The sequence below is a fragment of the Monodelphis domestica genome, chromosome 8 (assembly GCF_027887165.1).
Source record: "Monodelphis domestica isolate mMonDom1 chromosome 8, mMonDom1.pri, whole genome shotgun sequence".
Taxonomy (NCBI): Eukaryota; Metazoa; Chordata; class Mammalia; order Didelphimorphia; family Didelphidae; genus Monodelphis; species Monodelphis domestica.
The window spans coordinates 10,268,539-10,292,122 of record NC_077234.1 but is presented as its reverse complement, the minus strand read 5'-3'; the positions used below and the strand labels follow the sequence as shown (position 1 = coordinate 10,292,122).

General features: G+C 46.3%; 2 protein-coding genes across 4 annotated transcripts in view; both read left to right on the top strand.

Moving 5' to 3' along the window:
* Window positions 1-754: 754 nt before the first annotated feature.
* Window positions 755-17,964, top strand: RTP4 (receptor transporter protein 4). The gene is made up of 2 exons (XM_056808139.1): window positions 755-1,853; window positions 15,397-17,964. Exons 1-2 carry the CDS (start codon window positions 1,699-1,701, stop codon window positions 15,959-15,961), a joined length of 720 nt encoding a protein of 239 aa, XP_056664117.1. The 5' UTR covers window positions 755-1,698; the 3' UTR covers window positions 15,962-17,964.
* A 34-nt stretch (window positions 17,965-17,998) lies between these two features.
* Window positions 17,999-23,584, top strand: part of MROH2A (maestro heat like repeat family member 2A) — a 63,521-nt gene continuing 57,935 nt past the window's right edge. For all 3 annotated transcript variants that reach the window (XM_056808137.1, XM_056808136.1, XM_056808138.1), the window contains exons 1-5: window positions 17,999-18,114; window positions 19,108-19,313; window positions 19,940-20,133; window positions 20,261-20,392; window positions 23,420-23,582. In XM_056808137.1, coding sequence (XP_056664115.1) covers window positions 19,157-19,313; window positions 19,940-20,133; window positions 20,261-20,392; window positions 23,420-23,582 — 646 coding nt within the window. In that variant the 5' untranslated portion in view covers window positions 17,999-18,114; window positions 19,108-19,156. The remainder of the gene's footprint in view (window positions 18,115-19,107; window positions 19,314-19,939; window positions 20,134-20,260; window positions 20,393-23,419; window positions 23,583-23,584) is intronic.

Below are 23,584 nucleotides of genomic sequence, written 5' to 3'. Positions count from 1 at the left end.
GCTCCGCCTGTAACCTGCAGGTAGCCTCGGCACCCATCCACGCCAACGTCTTCACTTGACAGACGGGGAAACAGAGACCCGCAGAGCTTAAAGCACAGGGTGCTTACACTGAGCTGAAGGGGCTCAGAAGCCCCCTAGACCCGACTCCTTCAGTTTGAAAGAGTAGGTGGGGAATTCGAGTCCCAAAGTGAGATGAGCTGCTTAGGCCACACAGCAGCAGCAGCAGCAGGATTCAAACCCAAGCCCAGAGTCGGGCTTCTACCTCTGTGGCAGGGTCCAATGCTGCTTCCTTGCTGGCCCAGGGGCCTCCTCCATCTTTACTGGTTTTCTTTCCACTTCAAACCTAACCACTTTCTCACAGTTGACAGAACAGAAAATGCTGCCTTTTCCATGAACTTTCTCGCTTTCCCCGTCCCCACTCCTCCTTCCTGGCTGCCCCCTCCCTCAGTTCTCTCATGGGAACCAAGTATGGGCTGGGGGCCCAGCCCCCCACTTCCCCGGGCTGCTGGGAGGGTGGGAGGCCCCATTCTCTCTCTCCAGAGCCCTGGCTGAGGCTGCTAGCTTTGCTCCCCAGATCAGCTCAGGAGCCTGCCTGAGTTCTGAGCTAGAGCCAGGGGCTCCCATTCGGGGTGAGCATCCCCACAGCCACTGGAGTGGGCTGGGGAGGCTCCCAGACAGCTGACCTGTGACCCTGGAGTCCTGGATCAGCCCCTGCCCAGTGGACATTGCCCAGAGCTTTCTCCAACCAGAGATCTCCAAGTGAGCCTGAGCTTCTCTCCAGACCCAAGAACAAAACGGTGGACGAAGCTTCCTGCCCGACTGCATGCAGAAGGGGTTCCTGCCCCTGGGAGTGCCCTTCCTCGATCGGAATGACCACCAGCCCTTGTGTCTGGGCCGTCCACCAGAGGGGTCCCCTCTCCTATGGACTGCGAGGGAGACAGCAGGAGGCAAGCTTGGGCTCTGCCCCCGATTCGCTTTGCTGCTTTGTGTCTCTTTTCCTGATCTTGGGGGAACAAATCTGCGTTTCTGGATGGACACATCCAGGCTTTATGTGCTGATGATAAACACGCAAGGGCCAGCCTTTCAGCAGATCTAAGAGCAGATGGAAGTTAAGTAACAGAATCTTATCTTGTTTGCTTTTGTCAAGGCACACTTGTGAGCCCTCTCTGTTTAGCATTCCTTTTGGGTGTAGGAATCAATTACTGATCGTCTGATACATGGGCTACTTCTTGGGTCCCTTCTTCGGGGAAAAGCTTACATGTGAACTGAAACCTAAACTTTAATTAGTCCTCGGGCACCGCGGTGCGGTTTAAAAGGCCAAGGAGTGCCGGAAAGAGACCCAGCCTGCCTGTCATTTGAGACCAGGAAGGCTCCGCCAGGACGGAACTCAATCCAGACCTAATTGATCTCTAATCGTATTAAACTTTGGCTTATAGGTTGAGGTGCTGGTGGATTAATTTATCTTATCTTTTCTGTTTGCTTTGTAAAACACTGAGGCAGATGGTCATATATATTTTGCATTTTTTTCCGACGATGTAGAATGCAGATCTCTTCCCTATATCTTCAGTGTTTTCTGGCATCCACATCTGGGGCATCCAGCTCTTGTACAGCTGACTTCCGGTTACTCCTGTAGGCTGAAAGCCCTATTTCCTACTCCTACAAGGGTGATTACACACCCAGAGTAGACTGTAGAGAAGAATGATCAAGAATATGGACATTTGGGAACAGACATTTCAACAGCTAATTAGAAAGAAGAAACCTCATCACCGATGGATCCTGGAGGTAGACAGAAACCTTGAGCTCAATAGATCAGGACATGGATGGAGACAATATAGGCATCTTGGATTTGCAAGGTTAGTGTGGAGCCGTGGAGAGAGGAGCCACTGGGGTCCCTGTGGGTGCTTTGTCTAGGACAGAATAGATGAATTTTGGGGGAGAGCAGATGGTGAGTCATCAGGAAGAGAGCTAATATGAGTTAAGCAAACTCCACAGAACTGTGATCCTTAGAGAGTGGCCAGCTACTGGGAGGTACAATTTAAATAATAATTTCTTGAAGTATAATGTCTCAACTCTTTTTAAAAAATCATAACTTTCAATTAGTTCAAGAATTCTTGTATTGCCTCTCCTTGACCTATTTTTCAGGTCAGTTGCTTTTGTAATACGATGTTTCATATTCTCTCCTATTTTTTCATTTTTTAAAGTTAGTTTTATTCTTATCCTAATAAGTTGTTGGCTTCACTTGTACAATAAAAATTTTTAATGAATTGTTTTCTTTGGTGAGTTTTTGGATCTTTTTTTTCCCCAATTGCTTGAACTTTCATCATTTTCTTGATTTTCTTGCGTTGTTTTTCTAATCCCCCATCCCCCAACTTCTCTCACTTGGTTTTTAAAGTCTTTTAAAAGTTCTTCTAAGAACTCCTTTTGGGCTTGTGTTCATTTTACATTTTTTTTTTGAAGTTTTAGAGGTGGATGTTTTAAATTTCATTGTTTTCTGATTTTGAATCCTCATTTTCTTTCTTACTAAAGTAGCCAATTATGGCTTATTTTTTGTCTTTTGCATACACATTTTAATTTTTAGCAGCCTATTTTTAAAATTGCTAACTGTTATGCTAGTGTCAAGCTCTTCTCCTTGTCTGTATGGGATAACATCTCAAGGTTTAGTTTTGTTGGTATTATTATTTTCTGAGCAAACTGGAGCAGATACAATAACAAGACTTGAAAATTTAAGTAATTTTGGAAGTTTAGTCCAAAGCCTTCCTTTTAATAAATGAGGAAACTGAGGACCAGGGAGGGAAACTTCTGATTTATGGACTTTGTCCTCTATGCTTTCCACCTGTTGTGAGCCAGGATACTTGTGGAATTGGAGGTAGAAAGAGTTAACTTTCCTACGTGCCCACAAAACCAGCTTAAATCCTTGTTAAGTAAGGAAATGGTGGAGAGGGGATGCAGGTTTCACTTTGTCTCTAGGTGGATTCCTTTGGGACCAAACTTTGAGTCCTTTGGGTAAGAGGAAACATTTTTGAGAGTTTTGAAGGGAGCTCCCAAGACCCTGGGGCACCTCCTTGTAGAAAACTTTTTAGAACCTTCTTAATTGCAGATTTTATTGTTTGTTTTTTATCCTCTGGACTGTTTTGAGACTGCCTCCAGGATAGCTTCTGCTTACCTGAGCATAGTGGAATATGGTTCAATTCAAGGACTGTTTATTCAAGGTGTCTGGCTTTGAATGAACCCCTCATTGAACCTGAAAAAAGGCTAATGATCCCCAAGTGACCAAATGCTGCTATAAATTGGGTCCAGTAATACTGGAGTGAGCTATCTACCAGTAGCATTTTGGACTGGGTGGCCTCCTTAGGGCTTTCTGTTGGGTTCCATGCCTAATCTAAAGTGATAAGGAATCGAAAGTTTGTGATAAGACTTTCCTGAAAGCACAGTGGTCATAAAGCCTGGATAAATAAATGCTTTCCCTTAGTCGGGGTCAGGTTTAAAGGAATTTTACCAAAAAGCTGTTTCCCCAGGGCCTTGTGGATTATGTGGCCAACAAAACTGCTCTGTCAGCTAGTAAAAGCAATTCCAGACTGGCTGCCTTTCAGGACAGCTCATGTGAAAGGTGTCAACTAGAAAAAACACAGAACTATTAAATAGTCAAAATCACTCTTTAATCAAGGGAAAAGGGGTTAGCACTACTAATACGACAACAGAGCTGCTTCCCATGACTGCACAGAGTCAAGACACCCTGGTCACTAGCCCCTGGGAGTGCCACAAACTCAGGATGAACCCCAAGGAACAAAAGAATTTGGGGAACCCATATACCACTCTAGATGACCTGGGGGCTTTAGGATTAGAGGGACAGTTGATTGACTTTACAATGGTAAGAAAGGAAAATGAAGAGCTCCAGACAGGAATAATAGTGAGGGGCTGGTGCCCTACAATGGACACAAAAGGGAAAGACCAAACCCAGGGCTGGGCCACCTTGGTAATGGACCTTAGCCCAGGGGGAGAAACCATTGGGACAAAAGGAATGCCCAATATTGGATGGGATTAGCTGTTCCCACCCAAACTACCAGGAAGTTCACTGTCTGGTGAAGAGGGACCTTCCCTCAGGGGCAAACCTCTCCTGTGACAAGGTCAAAACCTGGGGTTTCTATACTCAAACTAAATAAACTGGGGATCTCTAGATTTCCATGTTGACACCCCCCCTTTTGGTCAAGACCAAACGTGGCTGACCAAACAAATGGACAAGTGGGAAATGCTATATCAGATTGAACCCCATCCCTAATGGTGGGAAAGCTCAGGGATACAGGTTTGGTGATTGGCCTTTGGGGGCGTTCCCCAATGCCACTGGCGCATTGACAATTGAGCCAGAAAGGTAGGCAGTCTGCCTTTGGCAAAGAGAGTAACTAACAATCAAAACACGATCCCATTTCCCAAAGTCTTAAGTCTTTCCCATCTGGTGGGTCCTGATGATGCCTTCAGCCTCCTCTCTCACAGACTTCTGTCTTCTGGCAGGCTTCTCCTTTGGTATCAGCCAGCTTCCTTGCTGGGTAAACTAAGAGAAATCCATAAACACATTCTTTAACAGGACTTGACCTATATGCTTACTTACTACAAAGATTATCCACGCTGCTAACCTTAAATCCGCCATCCCATCTTATTATTTCTAGTATTGCCTTTTCCACACAAATTATAAAATTAGGTCATTTACATGCTTGATCAGAAAGATTGCCTTACTTTTACCAAAATATAAAAACCCTACAAACTGTAGAAATATAAAAGCAGAAACAACATCCATATCACAGGTTACTCAGTACTTTGTAATTCTGGAAGTGACTTTACCTCCTGTTTGTGGCCAAAAGGTAAAATATTGTTTAGCACCAAGTAAGCTTCTAACTAGATATTTTATCATCACAAAATCCAAAACCACATTAAAATGACTGCATGGCAATTTTCAGCTTCAAAACTATTTTTAAAAATCAATTTTAAGTTTCAATATTGAAATGAACTCCAAAAATTCTCACTATTAAAATGCTTCTAATTTTCCTTAATTTTAAAACCTTATACACACTTAACTCACCCTGCGCCCACCTTTGGGGAGGTTGAAATACTAGGGATTTAAAATTGTTTTCATTCACCTTTAACTACTTAATAACCATAACCATGCTTAAATTAAATAGCTTAGGCTTTTTACTCCTATTATTGAGTATGAAAAAAATAACATTGCAACCGAGTCAGCTAATGTAAAGTCTGTAGATAAAAATTTGTTAAAATAATTCTCCTAATTTGACTGAGTTGTAGCCTTAAATTAGTTTTGGGTACACATTTCATTTTCCTGAGTATTTATTCATTGGCAAAAAGGACTCATTTACCATTGAACTTCTGCCTAAATCTATAGGTGAATGGATTAGCTTTCCTAGTCACAAAGGTTCTCTTCTTATCTGCCATGAGGCTTCAAAATGTATAAACTTTACTGGTACTGGGGAGCCATTCAGTGTTCTATCAGAACCTTGTTTATTAAAACTGCTGCTTAGAATCTACTATTTATGTGCAAGGCCTCCTCCCTTTTGGCACTGATATTTTGCCAGGTTTTCCTTATGATCTAAACTCTTCTTTTTAAGAAAAGGTGTAAGACTTCTCCACAGGGTCGGCCAGCCCTGTGTGACCTTACTTGGGGTAACGAAAAATGAGGAGTAACAAAAGAAAGAATGGACACTATATGAAAGAGAGAAATAGTGCCAAATTTATTTGCTTTACACAGAACTTTTATAGGCAAAGACTATTTGGACAAAACCCACAGGAATTTATGACTCTTCATTCCAGAAACCCTAACCTTGGTCCAGGGATAGGCAGGTGTTCAAAGGTTAATCCACAGCTTCGTCTAATGCAAATCCAAACAAGGGGAAGAGGTGCCCACCTTATCACAGTTTGCTTTTCATAAAAGTTATCCTGCTTCCTTCATGTTTACTGTTCCAACCTTGGTCCCCATGGGTAAAGGTTAATCCACATCTTTGTCTGAAGCAAAGACAAACAAGGGAAAGAGGAGGTTCCACCTGACTACAAAAAGGAACCTCTTTGAATTTGCTTACTACTTATTCATAATGGCTAAAAGTTTCTATCTGCCTCCACAATTTCCATAGTCTATGCCTTGCCTTCCTGAGGCTCCTTTCACCATATAGAAAATTTGCTAGTAACAGGAGAAAAAGTGGGAAGTAACTTAAAATGAGGGAGAATTGGCCATGATCAGCGTCACCTGTAGGACTTGACATTAACTCTGCCTTTCCATTCACCCTTGTGACTGTATCAATAACCAATTTCCTCCATAGCTTTTCTTTCTTTTTCCCAATTGTCTTTCCACACAATTTACTATTAGATCGCAATTCTCTAACCCGGCTCCAGATTTAAAATACATTTATCTAGTATTGCTAACAACCATTTCTAGGCTCCATCATTTCTTCCCAACTTCTTCTGATACTACTTTGAGACCAACTAGCACTCTGGCATCTTTGCTGCAAATTCTCAAATGAACAGATGTTACTTTCAAACCTCTTAACCAGGTAAAATGCTCCTATTCAGACTTTTCCTACTTCAGCTCAATCTGGGGATTAGCTCTGTCCATTCTAGGTTCTCTACTTAAAGGGACTTTGCTCAAGGTAAATAGAATTTTCAGGGGAAATAAAATGGCCAGTTTTATGGCTGCTACAGAAACATTTCTAGTCAATGAAAATGATGAGAAACAATCCTTATCCGGATCCAGTACCTTGGGGCTCCTTCAGATTTCTCCTAGAGATGGCTTCTTCAGGAATCCTTCTGGTTCTGGGCTGCAGGAAAATCTTGTCCAGGCTTTTGGCTCCTAAGAAATGTCTTGAGGTAAAACTTTAATTAAAGGTTCTAATCACTTTGTCCACACTCCAGAACTGGGGTGGTAAAATACAGGACATTCCTAGAAATTTTAAGTTTCCCAGGTGAGAAATTCCTTTATTAGCAGCCAAGTGCCCAAGATCATCAGATATAATGCTCACAAAACCATTCGTTCTCTCCACATAAAAAGTAAAATTAGTTCGCAGTATTCACTGGTCTTTAAACAACAGCTTTTCTATTGTAATGGCTGCACTCTGGAAATTTACCTTAAAAATTCAAAAATCAGGTTATAGTCCATGACTCTTACTTTTTCAAAAACTAAAACCCGGAACATTTTTCCTCCAAACACAAAATTTAGGATTACGAAGAAAAGCTTAAAGACTACCTTGAACTCTGAATACCTCTACAATTCCTTCCTTCCTTCCTTTTTTTTTTGCTCTAATTTACTTTTTGCTCCAATTCAGCCTTTCTTAGCCTTGCCTCAAACCACTTTGGTCCAAGGCTAAAGCTGCTCCTAGAGAGGAAATTTGTTGGTCAGTTTAAAATGTTTCGGGTTTCCTTACCCTTTAAAGCAAAGCCTTTTCCCCAATATTTCTTGTCATTTACACCAATTCAATGATCAGTCAGGTCTGCAGTTGACCATCCTCAAATGAACTTTCTTTACTCCAGAACTCACACACACGTTGCTATTGGAAAACAATGAACAGCTTGGAAAAATGTGAAGTTATAGCACTCAAATAACCAAGTTAGTACCTAGAACAAAAGGCACCTTGTCACCAATACTAACTGCACTCGATACACAAAATTTCACACATTAACAAGACCAAAACTTTGGGAAGAAAAATGAGACCTTAAAGGTAAGAATTTCTGGACCTCCTTTTGCCTCCTGCTGGATATTCCCGTGTCCAGATCGCAGCTCCAATCTCGCCTCTTCAACTTTGGGAGGAATTCATCGTTCACACAACTTTCAGACATTATTGGCTAACATTTAAATCACCAGCATTTGAAATTATAGGGAAGTCTCTGCCTAAGAAATCCATTAAGATATATAATAAGCAAAAGCTCACAGGAAATTTTGCGAAGAAATCCAGACCTTAAGTTCTTCAGCTTCTATGAGAGGCTTTTTGCAAAACTTTGTAACCATTTCAACCTCAAGCCGGGGCATTTCAATTCATGAAGAAACTTTCTCTATTTTAATCAACTTAGAGCAGTTACTCAGACCCTCAATTGAACACTGTGGCTCTCACACTCCAAACTCCAGTTTCCCATTCAAAGCGTTCAGCCAACCATTTGTAAATCTTGAAATCTCTCAGACTTGTGAATGTTAAAAATTTCCCCATCAGGGAATTCTTAATTGGAACAAGTTCCCTACTGAGAAACATTCCCCATTTTGATGTGAGAACTCGCCAGGATCAGAAATGGGAGGACTTCTACTCCACCCGTACTTAAGACTGCTTTAGGGGAGAAAACTCCTTGCTAAGCAATGAAAGTATTTGGATCCATGCTTATGGTGGGGCAAGGAGTTCTTTGAGCCAGGCCTATTTTTAGAATTGATACCATGAGATGCTAGGTATCTAAAAGGGTCGGGCAAGATTTCTCTTGATGAGATTAGTCGACTCAGCTGTGTTTTCTCTGGTTCAGACTTACTGAGGGGATTAGTCGACACAGCAGCATTTTTTCTGATTCAGATTTACTGAGGAGATTGGTCGACTTAGCAGGAATTCAGATGGGCAGTCCTTTGGAAAGCGTCTACAGTGATTAGTAGATGTAGGGACTTAGGGGAGGTGACATGAGAGAAAAACCCCTATATAAGAAAAAGCAGAATCTCTTGAGGAGAGATCCTTTTGGAGAATCTCTGATGAGGACCGCTTGAGAGAGGCTCTGGAGAAGGGAAGCTTTTGGAGGACAATCTCTAAGGAGGTCTCCCTGGAGCTCCTCTAAGGGGACTCTGTCCCTCTGGAGGCTCTGAAGAGAGGCCCTTTGGAACAGTCTCTGGCTGGAAGGCTCTCTGGTAAAGTCAGCTGAGATAGAGCTGACCTGGTATTACTAGAATCCTTGTTTAGTCAGACCTTGTAGTGAGTGTTAAGAAACTGACTGATTTCTCTCTTAAGACTCAGGTCTAGGCCATATTGGCTTGAGGCCCTTCATACTTATTCTTTTCTTACTCTCTCTCTTTTTCTTTAATTCCTCATTATATTATTAATTAAAAAATCCCTATAAAACCCAGTTGACTTGGGTATTTGAATAATTGGGAATATTTCCCTGGCGACCACCTTATATTTGATTTAAAAACCAAGACACTGTAGTGAAACATATTTTCTGCGGTCAAATTTACTCACCCTCTCTTATATCTATCACAATTTATATCTTCCACCATTTTAACTCACTACAGTTTAAGATCTCAACCATTTTAAATCTCACACATTCACGCCTCTGACCAGCTCTCCTGGCCCTCACCTCTCTCTGGTTCTTACCCTTCTCCTGGTCTATGGACTGTTCTGACCTGGTTTTTCTTTGTGCCTTCCTCGAGCCTTTGGTTGAAGACTTCTCTTTTGTCTTCTTCAATTTCTCGACCTGCTTCGCTTAAAACAGATTATAGAAACAATTATCTTTTCCTCATTAAATGAACCTTACCTTGGCCAGCTTACCTTTGGATTGGCCTTTGTCACTGTTTGCCATTCATCCAATTACTTGCTTGCATCAGGTCCATACTTCGAAACCATGTAACTCGCGGCCGTATTTCTAGGTGGTTCTTTGGGCTGCTGACCGCCCCCACCAAATTTTGGGACAACAGACAAGCTGTTACCCATGTCTAATAGCGCCCGGGTGGCTATGGACAATGCAGCTGTGTACCCCACAGACGCTCGACTAAGGATCCCTTAATGAAAGAGCAAGTCACTCCCAAACCAGAGATGCGAGTCCTACCTCCGAGAGAGCCGCTTACCTGGCCCTTGCTAACAGGACTCCTGACCCAACCCCAAACTGGTTGTTTTAGGTACCTCAAGTCTCGGGGTCCTCGTTAGCAGGAGGGCTCAGACAGCAGGGACTTCGGATCCCGCTGGGGCCTCCATTAATGTCAACTAGAAAAAACGCAGAACTATTAAAATAGTCAAAATCACTCTTTAATTAAGGGAAAAGGGGTTAGCGCTACTAATACGACAACAGAGCTGCTTCCCATGACTGCACAGAGTCTAGACGCCCTGGTCACTAGCCCCTGGCAGTGCCACAGACTCAGGATGGTCCCCAAGGAACAAAAGAACTTGGGGAACCCATATACCACTCTAGATGACCTGGGGGCTTTAGGATTAGAGGGACAGTTGATTGACTTTACAATGGTAAGAAAGGAAAATGAAGAGCTCCAGACAGGAATAATAGTGAGGGGCTGGGGCCCTACAATGGACACAAAAGGGAAAGACTCAGCCCAGGGCTGGGTCACCTTGGTCATGGACCTTAGCCCAGGGGGAGAAACCATTGGGACAAAAGGAATGCCCAATATTGGATGGGATTAGCTGTTCCCACCCAAACTACCAGGAAGTTCACTGTCTGGTGAAGAGGGACCTTCCCTCAGGGGGAAACCTCTCCTGTGACAAGGTCAAAACCTGGGGTTTCTATACTCAAACTAAATAAACTGGGGACCTCTAGATTTCCATGTGGACAAAGGTTGGCTTCAAACGATTGGTATGAATTCCAAAGATAACTTAGTTTTAGATTATTTCTGTTTTCAAGTTGTACTTTTGATTCTTATTGGCTATGTGGCCCAAATAGCATTGGATTGCCCCATGGCAACTGGTTGAAGTGTATAAGTTGCAGAGATGCTGACCTGTAGTTTCCTTATCTGAGGGTTCCTTATATAAAATAGCGTCGATTTGAGTCCAAGGGACAGTTTGAGGCAATTCGTTAGTTGCACTACTAGGACCCACCTGAACAAGTGATACCCTGAGTTCAGTACTCATCCCTCATTTTTAAGGATTATATTTTGTTTTTAGGTCACCATTTTCCAGGATGTCTTTTTCTTCTCCCCAATCTGAAATCCTACAGAACTGTGACAGGTGAAGCCTGGAACAATTGAGTAAACAAAAGTTCATGCTTCTGCGCAGATTGATTTATTAAATGGCATGTACCCATTGTGTATCAAATCGGGGCCAGGCCTTCTTGGCTTTGGCACTGGACCCCAGATATAAGGGGAGACATTTTTATGCATGAAAAACAATTAATCAAATTTGTTGTTCAGGCATTTTCAGTCAAGTTTGGTCCTTTGTGACCTCATTTGGGGTGTTCTTGGCAAAGATACTGGAATGGTTTACCATTTTCTTCTCCATTTAGTTTTATGGATGTGGTGATTGAGGCCAACAGGTTAAGTAACTTGCCCAGGGTCACGTAGCTAATAGCTGTTTGAGGCCAGATTTGAACTCAGGAAGATGGATCTTCCCGATTCTAGGCTGGGCACTCTTTCCACTGTACTAGGGCGCTGCCCTATTAATCAAATAGGACCAATTAGTTAAAATAAAACAATTAACCAGGATGAAAAATTGATAATCTGATTTCTAATTAGAAGAAAGATTAGGGACTTTCCAAGTTGGAAGAGCAAACAGATACAATTCCCTGGAATCAGAAAGAGACACCCCACTCCCCGCAAGTGTCTATTCACTCAAAGAAACCTGCAAACAACACTAGAGTGATAAGTATGGGAGAGTTTTCAGAGAAGACAGGTGGAGTGCTTGAGATACAGAAATGGGAGAAAACTCCTTGCATCCATCTTTGGTAATGACTGAGTCTCTGGCCAACATAACCTCGGTCCTCAGGGCAGGGTGCTAGTGTGGTCCACCTTCTCAGCCTTTTGGGGTTAGGTTCAAACAAGGCAATAAAGCTTTCTCACAATCGCCACAATTGTATAAAGTTTTCTCACAAGACAAATTGGACTTGACCCATAATTGAATAGGAAGGGAATCGAGCTAGCTCCAGAATTCAGGCACAGGAGTGAGTCAGTGTGGTTCACCCAGTTCCCACAAGTAGCAGCTTGCTATTCTCTTGTACCTAATCTCCCCATTGGGGACTGGTTTATGGGGGAGGGATCAGCCAACTCCCCCCTGGATCACTTATCCAAGGCCAAATCTACTAGGTTTTTCATCATTCATGATCAGAATTTTGTAAGTTTGGCTACAGATCAAACCCCTTTGAGGGACTGATTTGAGAGGCGAGATTTACATGCCACTTGGGTAACCAAGAGAACTTCAGCAGGAACTCCATGAAACAAAGGCCAAAGCCCTGCAGTGATGACCAGCAAAAAAGGGTAGCCAACATCATCTCTTGTATATATCTTAGTAACCCACTCCCGATGGCCATTGAAGCCTTTCATCTCGTTCAGAGTCCCAGCTGCTCCATGAGCTGTCTGGTCCTTGGAAATGTCTTCTCTTGAGCCTTCTGGAAGGGGCCTCTGCTTCTCTGGCTCGTAGAGATTCCCAGATGGTCCTGCCCAAATCTACCAGGAACAAGACTTAACACAAGGCAACACAACCTCTTCGTGTGGTTTCCCAATAACTAGTTCATGTGGTGGGAATCAGTTCAGGTCTTATGGAGCTAATCCTATAAGAAGACACACATCAGGACCCTGTAATTCACTCAAGACTAAAGCATCTCAGTTTTTATATACCACTTGCTGACTCCATCCTGAACCTGATATAAGAATCTTTTTTTAGCCCTGACCTTCCATCTTAGAATCAAAATTGAGTATTAGTTCCAAGGCAGAAGAGAGGGAAGGGCTAGGCAATGGCAGTTAAGATACCTACCTGATCAGGGTCCCACAGCTTGGAAATGTCTGAGCTCAGATTTGAACCCAGGACCTCCATCTCTAGGTCTGGCTCTTAATCCCCTAAGCCACTTTGCTGCCTCCACCTCCATATAAAAAATCTTTTTTTTTTTTAAGCCCTCACCTTCCATCTTGGAATCAATATTGAGTATTAATTCCAAGGCAGAAGAGTGGTAAGGGCTAGGCAATGGGGGTTAGGTGACTTGCCCAGGGTCACCCAACTGGGAAGTGTCTGAGGCCAGATTTGAACCCAGGATCTCCCATCTCTGGGCTTGGCTCTTACTCCCCTGAGCCACTTTGCTGCCTCCACCCCCATATAAAAATCTTTTTAAAAAATCCATGAGGGTCTGACTCTTCTGTCTTTCAAAACGATTGGACAGTTTAAAATGGGAAAATAGTTTCACTTTCTTTACAGTCACCAATGCAATTTCATAGTCAAATCCTTCCATTTGATTTTGAGAACTAAACCTGTTCTAAGCCCGCATTTCCCTGCTGGATACTTTTGGAAGCCGATGCTGCAATATGTATGTAGTTCTTAGAGAAACGGTCTAACATCTCACTTTCTCAAACTGTGCCACTTTATTTAATGTTGATGCTAAAGCTTTGGTTTGTGACTTTGTCCCATTTGGGAGGCGGCATCCCTGTACTGTTTATATTCAACCGTAGATACAGATGAACAGGGTGAACGTTTTCAGACTTGCACCTTAGGGTGGTGACTCCGACAGCTCCCAGGTGGCTCTGCTGATGAATAGAGCTAGGATGGTCCTTACTATTGGTCTACGGCTCCTCTGGCCCCATTGTAGACAATTGCTATGAAGAGAGAAGGAGGGACGGGGCTGAGGATTAGAAGAGACCCTACCAGGGCGCTCAAAGCAGCCAGTCTAGCAAGCCCCACAAGCCGTCCGTCCCATTTGGTGCTCTTGGAGCCCATCAGCTCTGTCAAGAAGGGAAGAGGGGGCGTCCTTCTGGCATGGGCTGGGACCACTCCTTCAAATGACAGGCCACGCAGGGAGATGGCTCTCCTTAGACCACAGTGTCCAGTCCTGGACCTGATACTCCAGTGGGATTAGCATGCCACCTTCTTACTGACCAAATACAAACTCTGCCATTTGGCATTTCAGATCTTCCCTCCCAACCCCAGTGGAAGGCTGGGATGCCACCACTTTTTCCTTTCTATTTCTGGTGTCTAGAGACACTCAGGTGATTCCTGCTGGAGTGAACCCCAAAGATGGGAAGCCCCTTCCTTTGCAGAGGTGGAGGTGGACCCTCTGCCTGTTTTAGACTTTTTCTATTTGGAGTTAGCTAGCTAAATGGTTTTTCTTTTCCTACTTCTTTTTTTTTAAGAGATGGCTTTTGGGAAGTTATCCTGGGATAAAGGCGGCATAAGAATAAGATATCCGCCATATTTCATTGCAGGTAATAACTAACAATTACACAGGGCTTTAGCATTTGCAAAGGACGTTTGATCCTCATGACACCTCAGAATATCAGTGATGTTATTATCCTCATTTTACCCCTCAGTTAACTTCCATAGATATTAAGAGGCTGGACAATAAGTATCTGAGGTAGGAGTCAAACTCTCACCACTGAGCAATCCATCAGAAGAGTCGAAGAGTCGAGAAATGCTTCTTGATGGATGGAATTCACACTGTGTGTTTTACCTAGTTGTGGAACTTTGTACCTTCATCCGAGAAGCAGGAAAATGATGTTGACAGTGTGCTGGGCTTGGAGTTATGTTCAATTGTTGCCTGAGACTTTTTCCTCCATTAGAAAATGAAATGCGGTAGCTAGGTGGCTCAATGAATTGAGGGCCAGGCCTGGAGATGATGGTCCTGGGTTCAAAATTGGCCTCAGACACTTCTAAGATGTGTGACCTGAGCAAGTCACTTAATTCTCATTTCCTAGCCCTTTCTGCTCTTCTGCCGTGGAACTAATAGGCAGAATTGATCCTAAAGTGGAAGGTAAAGGTGAAAAAGAAAAGCAGATGAGAGAGTTGGCTTCCAAGGTCCTTCACATCCTTTGTAGAACAAGGGAGATGCTTCCCAGGTCCTTCCCATCCTTTGTAGAACAAGGGAGATGCTTCCAAGGTCCTTCACATCCTTTGTAGAACAAGGGAAATGCTTCCAAGGTCCTTCACATCCTTTGTAGAACAAGGGAGATGCTTCCAAGGTCCTTCCCATCCTTTGTAGAACAAGGGAGATGCTTCCAAGGTCCTTCACATCCTTTGTAGAACAAGGGAGATGCTTCCAACGTCCTTTACATCCTTTGTAGAACAAGGGAGATGCTTCCAAGGTCCTTCACATCCTTTGTGGAACAAGGGAGATGCTTCCAAGGTCCTTCCCATCCTTTGTAGAACAAGGGAGATGCTTCCAAGGTCCTTCACATCCTTTGTAGAACAAGGGAGATGCTTCCAAGGTCCTTCACATCCTTTGTAGAACAAGGGAGATGCTTCCAAGGTCCTTCACATCCTTTGTAGAACAAGGGAGATGCTTCCAAGGTCCTTCACATCCTTTGTGGAACAAGGGAGATGCTTCCAAGGTCCTTCCCATCCTTTGTGGAACAAGGGAGATGCTTCCAAGGTCCTTCACATCCTTTGTAGAACAAGGGAGATGCTTCCAAGGTCCTTCACATCCTTTGCATAATGAAGGATTTGGGCTGGATCTTGAGGCTGAGTGCTTTGAACCCCTGCTCAGGGACCATTCTGGACAGATGGTTTGACTCTGTTCTCCCCACCTCAGGTTTCAGTGCTCCTTGTGTGGACGCAGCTGGATCTCGGCCCAAGTGATGATTCTCTTCTGGATGCGCCTGCAGGAGCCCTACGGCGAGGTCAAGATGAGGCTCTTTGCCCAGCGTTGCCAGAAGTGCGAGACCGCCCTGTTTGAGGAGCCCAGGTTCAGCGAGGAGGGCATCCAGGCGGTCCTGGGGAGCCTGGTGATGAGGATCCTGCTGAGATGCTACCGGGAAAATGTCCCCCAGGAACGGGACCTCGGGGCCACCTGCGAAGACCCTCTCAGAGAGGCCTTTTCCAACGGGTCTCACGACAGGGAGAATTGCGAGGCATGTTTGCTGGGCGTCTTCTGTCCGAGACAGTCCAACAGCAGGGACTCAAAGCCGCAGCCCGTTGCATCCAGTGCCTGGTGGTGTTCATGCCCTGCCCTTACCAGAGCCAGCAATGACTCCACCCAAGTCCAACAGTCTCCCTTTAAAAAGAGGAGGCTGATCCTCATCATTTCCCTTGGCGTTGCCATTATCATCCCGCTGATTGTCGTCATGGTGGTGCTTGGTGTCACTGGTGTTCTTTAAGAACGGCGGTAAGTGGGGGCAGCAGAGAGCCAGACCTAGAAATGGAGGTCCTGGGCTCCAGGCTGGCCTCAGGCCCTTCCTCGCCGGGTGACCCTGGCAAGTCTCCTCACCCCATGGGCTAGCCCGTCGCGCTCTTCTGCCTTGGATCCATGACCCAGGATGGATACTAAGAGGGGAGGAAGGGGCCAAAGAAAGGCTTAGCCAGCGGCGTGGGGGGACGGCTCTCCAGCTGCCCAAATGCACGTTGGGGCCGTGGAGGCAGCTCTGTCGGTACCCTCGTTCTCGCCGCTGGACATGCTGTTCAGTTTCGTATTTCTCCACCTTGTCCTTCCGTCTTAGCCGCCCGCCAAGCTCGCCTCGTGGCTCGCCTCCCCTGGAGGCTTTTGCTCACGGTGGCCGGGCTCCCGCTCCAGCGAAGGACTGCTTTTCTGCGCAGCTGGAAGAACGAGCTCCAACGCCAGCCAGCCGGCGGCCCGCTCGGGCTCGGGCTCTCACCCCCGCGCTCCACTCTGCCCCGACTGCCCGCATGGCTGCTATGCTGCGCCGGACTTTGTCCCCGAGCGCCGCTCCCACAGGGCCGGGGGTGGCTGGGTGGGTGGATGTTTGGCTGGCATGGGAGGCCCTGGGGTGGTCTGGGGCTCCCAAGGATTGCCGCTTCCAGCCCCATGTCTGCCCCGGCCTCTTTTGGGGCTCAGTGATGTCAGGAAATAAACCCAGCCAACAGCAGCCCCGGCTTTGCTCTTTCCTGGGGTTGACCGTTTCTGGGTGGTGGGATGGGGGCCGGGCTGGGGGCGGCCGGTGGTGGGAGGATTCTCTTCCCTGTAGCCGGCTCTCTGGTCACTCCCGAACCGAACCTGAACAGCCAGCCCAACAGAACTGCTCACCCAGGACCAGGGTGCGGCCAACCTCTCTCCACATGATCGCACAGGAGGGGCCCTCCTCCTCCTCCAGGCCATTGCGGGCGTCCCCCCTCCTCAGGCGGGGGACAGGGACAGAATGGTGGGCCGTGCTCCCCCCTTGGAATGGGGGTCCTCCTCCCTGTCTGCTGCACTCCCCGGGGAGCCAACCACGAATGGGGACAACCTGTGAAAGGAGCAAATGAGGAGTGGCTGGAAAACGACCAGCCTCGAGCTGCCCACAAGCCTGGAGGGAAGCCCCAAGCCAAGGGGGTGCCCAGGCTGCACCCACAGCCGCCCCGGCCCTGGGGCTCTTTGGGTCTGGTCATGGCTTTATGCCCACACACGTCCCAGGGCACAGATGCCACCCCCGATGCAGCCTCCCCCAGTGATGGGATACCTGGATTAGAATCCAACACTTCTACTTCCTCCCCGGGGGACTTTGGGCAAATCACACTTCCTTCCCCGGAACTCAGTTTCCCCAGCTGTAAAATGAGTGGCTCCTAGAGTGATTCCCAAGGTCCCTCCCAGGGCTACACTGATGGTCATAGCATCAAGACCCCCATTACGGGGAAGTCAGGGTAGGAAAAGCTTCTTGGTTCGGTCTCTGGTCAGAATTGGCTCTTCTTGGAAACCAGCCAGAGGGACCAACTCATTAGGTGTGGAGGTGGGGGCGGCTGGGCAGCTCGGCTCCATGATGGAGAGCCAGGCCTAGAGACGGGAAGTCCTGGGTTCAGATCTGGCCTCAGATACTTCCTAGTGGGGTGACCCTGGGCAAGTCACTCACTCCAATTGCCCAGCCCTCACCACTCCTCTGCCTTGGAACCAGTGCATAGTCTTGATTCTAAGGCACAAGGTGGGGGTTTGTTTTTTTTTAAAGATAGTATGGAGGTCGTGGAGCTAAAGGGCCAACTATATGTGCAAATATTGGCTAAGAAACGTAGACTGAAAGGGAAGTCTCTCCCAGGAGGCTGGGGCCCCGACTCAGCCATTTACAGGTGCTGGGGAAAGCCGGGAGGGCAGTGAGGAAGAAGGACCCTTGGCCAGGATACAGGGCCCAGGAGGCCCCTGGTCAGCAGAGGCTTCCAGCAGCCCCTGGAGCTGACCTTCCCCCCCCCCCCTGCTAAGCAGTGCCTCCCAGACAGCTGCAGGGGGCGCCAGAGAGCAAGCAGCGCCCCTCTCCCAAGCCCAGGAGGAAGTCCCGGCCCCAGCCCGGCCCTCACCTTGGGGAGCCTGGCCTGAGAGCACTGCTGGACGGTAGGGGCCCATTTGAGGTGGGACGGAGGGTACGGGTCCCCTCATGGGATGGATGGGGAAACTGAGGCTGGAAGGGGCACCCAAGGACATATGGGAGGGGTCTGGAACCCAGGACCTCTGCCCCGCCCTCCTAGGACCAGGACTCTTGACTGGCCTCTCTCTGACTCTGGTTTTGTCTCTGTTTCTCCTCCCTCCCTCCCTCCCTCCCTCCCTCCCTTCCTTCCTTCCTTCCTTCCTTCCTTCCTTCCTTCCTTCCTTCCTTCCTTCCTTCCTTCCTTCCTTCCTTCCTTCCTTCCTTCCTTCCTTCCTTCCTTCCTTCCTTCCTCCCTCCCTCCCTCCCTCCCTCCCTCCCTCCCTTCCTTCCTTCCTTCCTTCCTTCCTTCCTTCCTTCCTTCCTTCCTTCCTTCCTTCCTTCCTTCCTTCCTTCCTTCCTTCCTTCCTTCCTTCCTTCCTTCCTTCCTTCCTTCCTTCCTCCCTCCCTTCCTTCCTTCCTCCCTCCCTCCCTCCCTCCCTTCCTCCCTCCCTCCCTCCCTCCCTCCCTTCCTTCCTCCCTTCCTTCCTTCCTTCCTTCCTTCCTTCCTTCCTTCCTTCCTTCCTTCCTTCCTTCCTTCCTTCCTTCCTTCCTTCCTTCCTTCCTTCCTTCCTCCCTCCCTCCCTCCCTCCCTCCCTCCCTCCCTTCCTTCCTTCCTCCCTTCCTTCCTTCCTTCCTTCCTTCCTTCCTTCCTTCCTTCCTTCCTTCCTTCCTTCCTCCCTCCCTTCCTCCCTCCCTCCCTCCCTCCCTCCCTCCCTCCCTCCCTCCCTTCCTTCCTTCCTTCCTTCCTCCCTCTCTGTCCCTTTTTCTGTCTCTGTTGCTCTTTCTGTCTTTCCCTCTCTCTTCCTCTGTCTATCTGTCTGTCTCTGTCCCTCCCTCCCTCTCCCTTTCTGTCTGTCTCTGTCTCTCTGTCTCTCTCTTCCTTCTCTGTCTCTGTCTTTCTCTCTCTCTCCCTTCTCCAGGGTGAAGCATTCTTGAAGTGTCGTGGCCTGGTGAAGAGAACGGAAGGCCATGGAGAAGAAGGCTCTGGTCTCTACCAGGCTGACCATATGCAACCCCCCGCTGCAGTCAGAGCTGCCAGAGCCTTCGGAGCTGCCGGGGCCATCGGAGGTGCCAGGGCCGTCAGAGCTGCCAGGGCCCTCGGAGCTGCCAGGCCCATCAACTGGAGGTAGTGAGGGATGCTGGGGAGGCCCGTCGTCCCTAGGGTTTCAGGTCTCCCTTGTCAGAGCTGGAGGGGGCCCATTGGACAAAGGGGGAAACTGAGACTCTGGCTTCATCGGGCCTGAGGGGGCCCCTTGACCCCTTCGGTCTTCCTGTCTCTGAGCCTGGGCTGGCAGCTCATGAGAATGAAGCCTACCTTGTCCATCCTGGGCCCTCTGCACACTGGGACCCTTAAGCAGTCAGGCTGGTGAAACCTATGGACCCCTTCTCTGAAGCACACACACACATGCACATGCATGCACACACATGTGCACACACGTACACACGCGCACACTCACACACACACACACACACACACACACACACACACGGGACCCAGCTATCCAGATACTGAAGACCACCAGCATCTTGACCCTCAAGTTAGAGCCTCCCGGCCTCGCGTGGCACACAGGAGGTGCCGAGTAAAAGACGATGATAAAATTTGGACCTTTGTCATGTGGTTGGGGGAATATTGGCAGTCCAGCCCAGCCTTTCCTTTCCTTGTTGCTCCCCCCTTCCTGGGCAGGGGACCATCTGCCTCCCCCCATCCCCATGTGCCAGCTGGCGTTGGTCACTAGTGACTTGGCTCTCTAGGGATTTACCAACAAGTCAACAACCTCCTGAACATCGTGGATGAGGATGACCAGGAGAGCAACTGTCTGAGCAGCCAGGAGGGCCCTGGGTCGAAGATGCGCAAGGCCCTGGCCAGCATGATCATCATCCAGAAAGCCAACGCGGAGCCCTCGGAGGTCATGATGGCGCTCATCCGCAGTCTGCAGCTGGAGGAGGTAAGCAGCCCTGGGATGGTCCAGCCTGGGCCAGTGCACGCTCACAGAGGCCCAAGGACCCAGGGACCTGACTCCCAGGCCGGTGGTCCTCCTAGCCTCATGGCCAGGCCCTCTGCTTCCTTCCCAGATCTCCATCAAGAGGAAGATTAGCATCTACACCATTCTCCAGGGCATCATCCAGCAGGAGGGGGAGCTGGACGAGGAGTGTGTGCAGACTCTGGTGAACCTGGCCTCCAGGGAGATGCGGGAGATCCAAGAGGTGCGCTCACTTCTCTAGCAATGCCTTTTGCTTGGACTCCTGTCCCAAAACAAGCAGTTATGATGGAGAAAACCAAGGCCAACACAACAAAACGAACCCCCAAACCCAGGAGAAATGAAAGCGATCCAAAAAATAATTCTAGATAATCATGTTAGTGGATGAGTAGGAGCTTCTGCCATTCCTGGTTGTTAAGAGAAACAAAACCTGCCTCCATTAACCTGAGCAACAAACGCAGCAGCAAATTTGGCCAATTATAAATGACTTTTGGGAGACTGGTTAACATTGTGCACATTTATAGAATCAGAGCCTCCACTCTGACTTCTTCACCCTTCATCATCTTGTCCTAGTCTTCCTATATCTCTTTGACATCAGCACTCAATTCATTCCTTGGAGTACAACATTCAGTTAGATTTTCCATTAAGAGCTTGGTTGTTCTTCCATTGTAACAAAGGTCATTATAACAAAGAAATCACAGGCCTGGTAAAAAAATCTATCCATCCATCCATCCATCCATCCATCCATCCATCCATCCATCCACCTATCCATCCACCTATCCATCCATCCATCCATCCATCCATCCATCCATCCATCCATCCATCCATCCACCCATCCATCCATCCATCCATCCATCCATCCATCCATCCATCCATCCACCCATCCATCCATCCATCCCTCCATCCATTCATTCATTGATCCATCCATCCATCCATCCATCCATCCACCTATTCATCCATCCATTCATCTATCTATCTATCTGTCAAATTTATTTTATGCTAGAAATGACCTAATACTGATCAAGTCAGATTAAAATGTGATTGGGAAATATATATATATATATTTTAATTTTAAACATTATTTTATTTGGTCATTTCCATACATTATTCACTGGAAACAAAGATCATTTTCTTTTCCTCCCCGCCCCACCTCCCCCCACCTTTCCCTCTCCCATAGCCAACGCACGATTCCACTGGTTATCACATGTGTTCTTGACTAGAACCCATTTCCCTGTTGTTGGAATTTGCATTATAGTGTTCATTTAGAGTCTCTCCTCAGTCTTATCCGATTGGGAAATATTTAAGAAAATAAGTTAAATATAGTAAAACATAGATAATGCTAATATGTGGCCTTCTAAGTCAATATGGCTCTTACAGGAATCCTTAAGTAACGTTGGAATTGATTGCTGATGCTCTAAACTTTTAGAAGCCCTGATGCCTCAGGTGTATAGACCTCCACAGTTAAATTCTGCTTTTCAAACCCTTTTTGAAATTCTTTCCCTTTTCATAAGGATATACTTCTCATTTAGTTAACATTATAACAGTCTAGATTTTTGTCCTTAATTGGACCTTGTAAATACTATTTTTGTAGACGATATTAAATGTTTGTAAACATGTAGACATTTTATTTCAATAGAGTCAATCCTGTCAACTCTTCTACACATATACCCATAAATTCTTCCTAATAAGATTAAATAACTCCTAATTTTTGCTATTATTGAAGAAGGTTTTTAGAGCTTTTCCTACCCTTCTCATAGGCAGGATAGTTGTTTTGTCATTGTGTATTCTGTCTTTTACATTCTACCTTCTCAAAATCAATCATTTTTTTTCTTTGATAAGAAGCTTTCAGGGTGATCCTCTCTTTTCCTAGGCTGCCCTTTCTTCTTGCCCAAGCCACTTGCTTATTTTCTTCCCTCTTTCTCAGAGTGCAGTTTGCAGCTATTGTTTTCCAGAGGTGACCATCTTACACACTGGGACATCAAAGTAAAAATAGCTAGATCTGCTCACAACAGACTGTAGAATCAAAACTTATTCATTCATTGATTTAAAGTCACTTTGACTTATTAACCTGTTTTATGGTTGAATTCTATATCAAAGGCCCTTGATAAATTAGTTTTCCTCTTTAGGAATGCCTGGAATTCCTTAGTTTTAGTTAAAATTCTCTCTTATAAATCCATGCTATGTTTTGCTAGGTAGATAATTTTGGGATTTAGTCCTACTTTTCTTGATTTAGAATATAATCATCTCCCTGTTTCTTCTTTCATTCTAATGTAGGATGAGAAATCCTGTGTGATTTGGATTGGTATTTTAAAATGTAGGAGGTATTTCTTCCTGGCCATTTGCAGTATTCTCTCTCTCTCTCTCTCTCTCTCTCTCTCTCTCTCTCTCTCTCTCTCTCTCTCTCTCTCTCTCTCTCATTGAATTAATGTGATGATGATATATGTGAATAACTGGAACTTAGCATGCACCTCTGTTGGTGTCCCTTCATTTGTAGTCTTCTTAAAATTTCTTCCTTTTGAGCAAATTCTTAAATTCTATTTTCTCATTGGTTGAGTGGATTTTGCTCTTTCTTTGGTCCTCCTTCAGAAATTCCCTTCTTCAGTGAATCTAGTATTTTGTTGAGATGCTCCATCCATTCATCTAATCATTGACTCTCCCTGCCATCTCTTTCTTCTCCACTGGTTTTATCTTTGTAGATGCCCACATCTTCCTCTATTTCTCTTAACTCATTATTTACATGGAAGAGTCTTGAGGGCTGTCGATGCTATTTCATTTCTGGGGCCAGGGTTCATATAATTTCCTTCTGTTATTTTCTTTCTTCTATCATTCCATGATGCTTATTTGTCATGTCCCCAAAGAGCTTCCATTCTAATGGGGGAAAATATCACATAACAGCATTGGAGGCAGGATTTGAATTTGAAATATCACATAATGGCATTGGAGGCAGGGAGGTCAGGCTCCCTGACTTCAAAATCAGTGTTTTCTACCACATCATGTTGGTGTATGTGTATGAGTCTTTGGGAATTTTCAGATGGAAATCCTCTGAAAGAGCCCTGAGACAAATGGTAGTTGGAAGAGAACATCAGATTCCCCGAAGGTCTATGGAGAGAGGGGGAAGATAGGGGGGAGGAGGAAGAGAAGGAGGAACAGAGCAGGGAAGACCTTTGGTTTGGTCTTGGTGGAGGGTCAAGAGGTTTGAAGCTTGAACCTCTGGTGCATCTTCCTCCAGGATCGCATTTTTTCTCTTTTTCAGATCGAGGGCTACATCCTGGCAGAGACAGCCAGTGACACGTTGGTGGCTCTGTCCCGAAACCACTTTAACCTTGTCATGTATGAGCTGCAGCACCATCTCAAACCCCTGATCCTGACCGATGAGTTCGTCCTCATCACTCTAGCCAATTTGGCCAATGCCAATGGT

Excerpts from the sequence above, each read along its gene's own strand:
- RTP4 (XM_056808139.1), top strand. The coding sequence starts at position 1,699 with ATGATCAAGAATATGGACATTTGGGAACAGACATTTCAACAGCTAATT. Across the intron at positions 1,854-15,396 it reads AGGCATCTTGGATTTGCAAG|GTTTCAGTGCTCCTTGTGTG; the intron begins GTTAGTGTGGAG and ends TCCCCACCTCAG.